At 31.7% G+C, this 8,288-nt stretch overlaps 1 protein-coding gene across 1 annotated transcript; it reads left to right on the forward strand.

Annotated features, from left to right (window-relative positions):
- Positions 1 to 5,739: 5,739 nt before the first annotated feature.
- LOC147390434 (Nucleic acid-binding, OB-fold-like protein) lies at positions 5,740 to 7,910 on the forward strand. The gene is made up of 2 exons (XM_086457991.1): positions 5,740 to 6,080; positions 7,539 to 7,910. The coding sequence occupies exons 1-2, from the start codon at positions 5,825 to 5,827 to the stop codon at positions 7,727 to 7,729; spliced, it is 447 nt and encodes a 148-aa protein (XP_086314117.1). The 5' UTR covers positions 5,740 to 5,824; the 3' UTR covers positions 7,730 to 7,910.
- Positions 7,911 to 8,288: the final 378 nt, after the last annotated feature.

Genomic DNA, 8,288 nt, shown 5'->3' on the forward strand with positions numbered 1-8,288 from the left:
TATTTGAATACCACCTTACCCATTTTTTACCTCCCCTGATTTTTAATGAATATTTAGATATACCCTCATTGCTTTTAAAACTATAATATGCCCTTCAATTTTAAGTTGATATTTGAAATACCCCTAATTTTTTCCAACTGATGACATATGCCCCTCCCCCTCCAATGTTTGTATTGATTTGGAAAACACTCCACATTTGTATGAATACTTGAGATGCCCATGTTTTCAAATTGAAGACATTCTCCCTTGATACCTAAAATCATTCATTTTCAAATTCTTTAATTTATAAAAAAAATAATAATAATGAATCTATTTAACCTCATCTCCAATCCATTATTTTGAACCTTACCTCTAACCCAAAAAATCATATAATTTTCTTTCAAAAAAATTCATATTCTATTTTAAAAAATCCTATCTTATTTTTTAAGTTTGAAGGTTAAATAGATTTATCCTATGGTTCAAGACTAGGATAATGTGTGTGTGTATATATATATATTACAGATGATTGACTTTGGGAATAACAATCAAATAGTTTTTATTTTAAATTGATTGTGAGGTTCTCGATGTCATTTTGTATTAATCAACTAGAAAAGATCAAGCTCACATAAGTGTTTTGATCAATATTTGACATCCCTATATATATAAGTTGATGTCATTGCTCCTTCTCTCTTAGACAAATGAGAAATGACTTAAATACTCTTTTCTTCAATGTCTAATAATGAGCTCTTTAATTTTCTCTTCAAACTCTTCAATCTTATCTGTCAACTACAATTTTCCCCCACTTCAAGAAAATCTTAGCTCCGCCCCTTCGAGTAAGTTTGAATCAAGCGTGGAATCAAGATTTTCTTCAAATGGGTGTGAACTATAGTTGATTGATAAGACTGAAGAACTTGACGATGAGTGATTTTAAAGAAAATAGCATTTAGGTCATTTCTCATTAATTTATGAGAGAAGACTTAGTCAAAGGAGCAATGGAATGTGTAAATGATTTACATATGATGAAGAGATTGGTTTAAAGGGGCTTTAACCCCTCACGTTTTCAGTCAAATCACCTTGCACATTCCACGTACAAGATTAAGGTCCAACTTACCAACGGTGAGAAAGCGTGTTTAAACATATCCTAGGATTGTCTAAAAAAGAAAAGTAAAGAGGTTGAGGGAGTAGAAAGGGGAATGCAATATTTGAATAAACTTAATCTAGCCCACTTTGTTATTTTCTTAATCTTTTCCTTCTTGTATTTTCTTCTAATCTTTGATGGAGGTTTAGAAAAGTAAAAGAATGGAAAGTGATGAAGTTTTTTAGAGGATGAAAGAGTCTTGGAAGTTTTAGTATAGGTTTAGGGTGGGGAAAAAACTTATTCCAACTCAAGAGAAAGCTTCCATTTTATATAGTTTTGGGACAACTTTTAAGAGCAAAATAATTCAATCATAATGACTTTAAGAAAAGACATAAGATTTACCTTCAACATCATTTGATTTTTAAGAGTATTGAGAGTAAATGACAGAATTTTGATATGATCATCTAAGATGAAGTTATTTGGCAAAGTCCATGTGGGCAATGCCATGTGGCATGAGTTTAGTAGTATTTGCATAGTAGGTGAAAAGTAGTTTAAGAGAATGAATGGAATGATACAAAGTGAAAATGTGTTTTTTTTTTTGTTCTTATAAATGTAATTTTCTCAAAAAATATGAACAAATTGAAATATATGAAAAATGATTTTGAAAGTACAAATTAGAGAATGTCATGTGTAAAGGTGATATGATCGATGAAAAAATGATTTTGGAGAATGAATGGGAGGATATCAGGTGAAAATGTGATTTTTAATTTTTTTTGTAAATATCTCAAAAAAGCATAGGAAAAATATATTTTCAAAATAAACCCTCTTAAAAAGTAACATGTGAGAATAAGAACCAAATACATGTACTTTATTTTAATTTTTCCCTTTTGAAGGTAAAATAGTCCATTCCCATTAGTTTCAACATATTTATATAAACTTTAAGTGTACTTCACTTGAGATTTCAAATTAAACGAGGGGCATTAAAAAAATTTATCATTAAAGGGTTAACTAACCAATGGATTTTGAGTATTGACCTACCAGTGAAAAGCTTCATTGAATTGACTTATAGAAAGTTACCAAGTGTCAAAGCTTTTAGGAGAACTAAAGATGGGATGCCAAGTGTAAAGTTAGGTTTAAATTTTTTGGACCTTTTGAGACAAATGGACTAAAGTAGACCTGTCAATGGATATTCGAAAATCCAAATTTGATTTGAATTCGTATTCAAAAGAACAAAACATGGATTTTTGTGGTATGAAAGTTGAAGTATATAGAACTCATATTTGTATTTGAGGTATGAAAGTTGAAGTATGTAGAATCTGAAAGTAGGTGATGAAAAATCATATATTTTATTTTTATTACAAAGGTTGAAGATTAATTGGTTTGAGAAAAATTCAACGATTTTTTTACCGATGTTGAAAATGAGGGTTTGCTTTATAAAGGTTGAAGATGAGGGTTTATGATGAATAAGTTTGTAAAGAATAAGGATTTTTAAAACATGCTGAAGATGAGGGATTTTGATACATTTTGAAGATGTAAATCTAGGGTTGAAGATGAATGTGATTGTGTTTGATTAAAAATCAAGGGTTTTGCAACCACTTCTTCTATAAGTTCAAACTTTGTATTTTTATTAATAAAAAAAAAAATTATTATTAATTTTCATGGTTTCTTGGATTAGAAAAAAAAATCGAAGATTGTTATTATTGGAATTCAAATCAAATTCAAATGTTGATTTTTTTTTTTGGATTCAAATTTGAACATAAGCATATTTGATTCGATTCATATCTATTGACAAGCCTAGGCCAAAGGTTCCTTTATGAGTTTGTAAGGTCTTTGAGGTAAATGGGTTTTTCTTAAAGCCATTTTTTTTATCAAGCTTGCGCAATTTGAGGTGTCTACAGTTGTTGTTGTAAGGATACTAGTTGGCTTGTTGTTTGAGGGTCATGGGGATCAGAGAGAGATTGCAAGAAGTGGATCCATGGAGGAGGTTGAAGGAGATGGGTTTTGGGGAAGAAACAAATATGGTTTTGGAGGGCGATTCAGTAGAGGACAATGGGTTTTAGATGATGAATTTTTTAGTTTTTATTTTTAACACAGAGAGTGACAAAAATGGATTTTGTATTTAACAAATTACCGGATCTAATTTTCATTGGACCGAGTTGAGTTTAATTCAAAACAGATTTAGAATTGTATTGGATTTTTAAATGCCAATCCAAATCCGATCCAAAAGTCCAAATTTCAAATCTGTGTCTTATTTTTTCGAATCGAATATCAAACAAATTTGGACTCATTGCCAACCTTAGATAATAACTTCATTGACACACAACTCCTTGCCATCAAACACCGACACCTGCTATTTATTTCCTTCTAATAAATCTTCAAGTAAATTGCAAATGGAAACACGTCCCTTCTTTTTCACGATCTAAAGGGAGGAGTAGCAATATCAAGAAAGATGGATGACCAAATTAGGAAACATTTCCATTAAGAAAATGAACTTAACACAAATTTAACTTGCAAAAACATAAATAATAAGGGTATGATCAACCTATTCTATATCGACTTTACCAATAGAACAAAAACAAAATCTTATCTAAACCAAATAGTCTAAATGATTAAAACTTTGGATGATTCTTTTATTGCCCTCAGATGATTGGTGCAATAAAAAGGCGAATAAGAAGATAAGAAAAATTAATTGAATGATTTGATCGAATAAGACCCTATAGACAACATCCCTAATATGACCTTACCATTGATAATTTGAGGTTCAGAAATTGAGTCTTTGATTATTGTTTTTATGTTAGTTTAATGTTGAATTAGTAAACAACTTGTTTATTTATTATAAATCAAGGCATTTGATAGGAGAGGAATCATAGGACTTTTGAAGGCAAAGAAATAGATGTCCACAAGACCTTATTCTAAAAATCAAGAATATGGTTTATCAATGATCTTCTTCTTTTAATGATCGTGGAAGGATCCTATTAAATACATAGTATTTATATGGAAATTGATGGTTAGTTAGTGGAATTATTGTTTTATATCTCTCTTCTTTATTCATTAATTTTTCTTTATTTTGTCTATGATCCTTCATGCTTCTTAAAGGTTACCTCAACATTGGATTGTCGTCTAATTTGTCTTATTTTTTGTTTTTAATTCAAATTTATTAATGAGAATAAGGACACTAGAAATGATCAATTTATCTAAATTTTGTAGTTGAGTTCAATGGGCTGATAGATCAATTTATCTAAATTACATAATTTTATAAAAATTTCTATCAATAAGTTAATGTTATAATCTCTCTCTCTCTCTCTTTTCTTTTTTCTTTTTTATAAAAGAAATCATGTTTATGATATTAGAGCAGATTTTGAGATAAAATAAAGAAAAGTAGCTTGAAATTGATGGCTTGTATACATCGAACCAATGCCAACAATGACATTTGTGATAGTGAGAGAGAATTGGTGGAAAACCTACGCTAATTAAAAAGATATGATTCCTGACGAGAATGATTTGGTTGATGTAGTTGACTTGACCCCAGTTATTCATTAGTTTTTAAAGAGAATTACTATTGCCACACTAACTTTTGCTAACGCCACAGCACCTGTGTGTTTATTAGTAAAAATTGGTGTGGCAATAGCATCTCTCTTTATAAATTGTATTTCTCTTCATTAAAAAAGGACATTGTAGGGTTGAGATTACCAAATCAAATAGAATTTTGTGGTCAAGATTGTTTCCATGTTATTTGTCCCGGTTTTAACTCTACTCTTTGTCAATTAAGAATTTGTATAAAATAAATAGAAATAACCCCTCCAAGTTTTGCTGAATATTTGAGATTATCCTGTATTTTCAAACTGATGAGATACCCTTTGATTATGATCTTTCGGAAGAGACTATTAGAAAGTGACATAAATGCCCTCATCTTCACCTACTCCAATAAAAAACCATTCATTTCTTCCATTAAAAGAACAGTTAATTTCTCTCCAATAAATCCAGTTTTCACACCCTTCAATACTATCTTTAACATTGTCTTTAATCTCTTGCCATGAACTCTTTATTATTTTTCCAAAATCTATCACATTGAACCTCCCAAAAACTTATTATCAAACAAGATTGGAGGAGAGAGAATCTTGAGGTTGACGATAAGAATAATATTTTTACTGGGTTTTGGCTTATACGCATAGCTCAGTTGATTTAACATATTACAAAACAACTTCAAGGTCGTGAGTTCATGTCCAACTTATCCATTAAAACAAAATGATATGTACTGAACTTTTCAGTAACACTTTTTCACGCAGTCAACCAATTGTCATTTTGAAAAAATAACACTTTAGCTTTATAGGTTTATGGCTTGAATCAAATTTAAAAAAATTAAATTTTTGGCGTGATAAAAGTCTTTGATAAAGGATAACTAGTGAACTCTCAAATTTAAATGACATGATTTTGATTTCTTTTCAAAGTGCCACTCTTTTGACCATAGAAAAAGCTAGGTTTAAGAGGAGGGCATTTAAGTTATTTACATTAATATTTTAAAAGAGACTTCGGTCAAGGGGTAGATATTATTAGCTTAAAAGCAGAGAGGTATCTCAAATATTTACCTAAAATCAAAGGGGTTATATATCAAAATTATTATAACTTTACTAAAAATAAAAAGAGAGAATATCGAACGACGAAAAAGTCTGAAAACCCCTACTGTGTTTGTTCGTATTCTAGGGTTTCTTTTCTTTATTTATTTATAAATATAAATCTCTGGATTTAGGGTTTCTCACACACTCATCAATGGCGACTCCCACAACTTCGTCAGACGGTAAAAAAACCAGCACAAAACCAGGGATGAGGAAGCCTGTCTTCGTAAAGGTTGACCAGTTGAAGCCTGGCACGAGTGGTCACACGCTTTTAGCCAAGGTCGTGAGCTCGACTACGGTGTTGCAGAAGGGCCGCGCTGCATCTCAGCATCTTCGCCAAACCCGAATCGCTGAGTGTCTCATTGGTGACGAGACCGGTTCGATTATTTTCACCGCTCGTGACGATCAAGGTATAAAACCCTAATCTATGGTTTCTGCTTTTCGTTTTTGTTTTTTATTTTCTTCCTTTGGAGCCCTAGAAATTGATCGAGTGGGATGGCTTTTTTTGGGTTTAAAAATGGTGGATTTTGTTTATAATAGTTGAGAGTTTGAAACCCTAATCTTATTTTTTTGCCCTTTTTTTAAATCTTAATTCAGGGAAGAAAACCCTAAAGTTGTAATCTTTAGTATTAATCTTGAATCTTTGATTTGCTTTAGTTTCTTGCGAAGTTCACCTGAACTCCTGCTTGAAAGTTCATCGTGTTTAAAATATGACTGTGGATTTGATTCTCGTTTCGCTATATAACATAGATTTGTTGATCTTCCTTTGTAAACAGTAATTGGGTTCCTGTTTATTTTCTAAAACTCTAAACGCCATTTTTTTTTTGGAAAAAAAAAAAAAGTCAACTTGTGCGATATTTGTTGATCTTCCTCTTTAACCCCTATATGGGTTCCCATTATAGTTTCTAAAGCTTTTAAGACCGCACCCTCTATTTATGTATTTGTTTATATAATTTTGTGCATCATCATCTAACACCTTGTCTCAATTATTTGTTTTGGTAACATAAATCTTATTTCACCACTAAACTCTGCCAAGAACCATTTTTTCAGTCAAAGCAAGCTTAGGATCAAACCCCATTTAAACCCTTGTCATCCTTTCATAATGTGCATCAATCGATCAATCAACATTGGCATGATTTGTTTGTCAGATTAGCACACTCAAATCATGAATCTCACAGAAATATTACGAAGTCTCAATGAAATTTGTGCTTGGGTAGGAGAGGAACAGCTGAATTTTCTAAGGGAAGGAGCAATAGATATAAACTAATTATTTCCATCGTGCATCTTTAATTTTTTGGACCGAATTGGTTGAGAAATTTAGGGGAGCTTCTTTGAAGATCTTGTATTCTGTTGGGAGGCACTATGCTCTTATTGGTTGGTCAGCCGATCATCATTTTTACCACTTACTATTAAATATTAATGTCGCCTAAGTATCTGTTTCATATTTCTGGCTGTCGGTTGGGAACTAGAATTTACTTTCTCCTTTGTTGAGGAAAAAACTTTGAAGCGGATAGGCTACTTCAAACATTTGAAGAAACCCTCTCCATTGGATTACACGTGGAATCTTCAAGGAGGTATTTTAAATTTTGTGGAAATGTAAGGACGTGAAATAAATGTCTGGTAACGATGAGGTTCCTTCAAATTTTGAAGCGGGCTGCCTGCTTCAAAGTCGGACTCCTTTGTTGTTATTGCAGTTTCTTCTTCTTCTTCTCTTTTTTTTGTAAAATGGAAATGCTATTAAATAGTTGTAAATGTTGCTCATCATGTATATTTATTGGTTTAAAAAAATTGTAAACTATAGCTTTGTAGGGTGCTTACCACTATTCTTATATGATTTCACTAAAGTTGTGGGTTTATCTTCTGGGCAGTTGACATGATGAAAGCTGGTACCACTGTGATTCTGAGGAACGCAAAGATTGACATGTTTAAGGGTTCAATGAGGTTGGCTGTTGACAAGTGGGGTCGTGTCGAGGTCACTGAACCTGCTAAATTTGTAGTTAAAGAAGATAACAATCTCTCTCTAGTTGAGTATGAACTGGTGAACGTCGTGGAAGAGTGATATATATTTTCAGTTAGTATTTTGAGATTGGAAGAAGTAAGAATGAAGGGGATTGAAGCCGTAATGGATGGTAAGTTTGATTTTCATTCACTGGTTATTGAGCTGTTATTTGGGTGAAGTTTTTATGTAATTGGAAACAGTTTGACAATGGTATACAAATCTCAGTGGATCTTGATATGCAGTTTCCTATTTTGTCACTGTTTTGATGTTTATTTGTCTAGTTGGTGGATTGTTTTGATGAAAAGCATCATCACTTGTTGCTTTGAAGGACTCCTCGATTTGAGAGAAGTACAAAAAAAAAGGTGCTAAATAATATTATTTTGTTTCTTCAATTTCAAGATCTTGTCATTGGCTCTGAACTTGTTCAGATGATATTACTTCTTTTCAAAGATATAAGGTATTGGCCAGATCAAGATCTAATGTTTTATCCAACATTTCGTCAAACGTGTTCCATAAAATGGGGCTTGTAAGTTTGGCGTCCTCATAAATAAAAAAAAAACAGCCCATTTCAAAATTTCTAACCCTAATTAACATAACAAGTTGGAAAAATTCTGCCCCA

This window comes from Akebia trifoliata, chromosome 11 (assembly GCF_017979445.1).
Source record: "Akebia trifoliata isolate Shusen 1 chromosome 11, ASM1797944v1, whole genome shotgun sequence".
Classification (NCBI taxonomy): Eukaryota; Viridiplantae; Streptophyta; class Magnoliopsida; order Ranunculales; family Lardizabalaceae; genus Akebia; species Akebia trifoliata.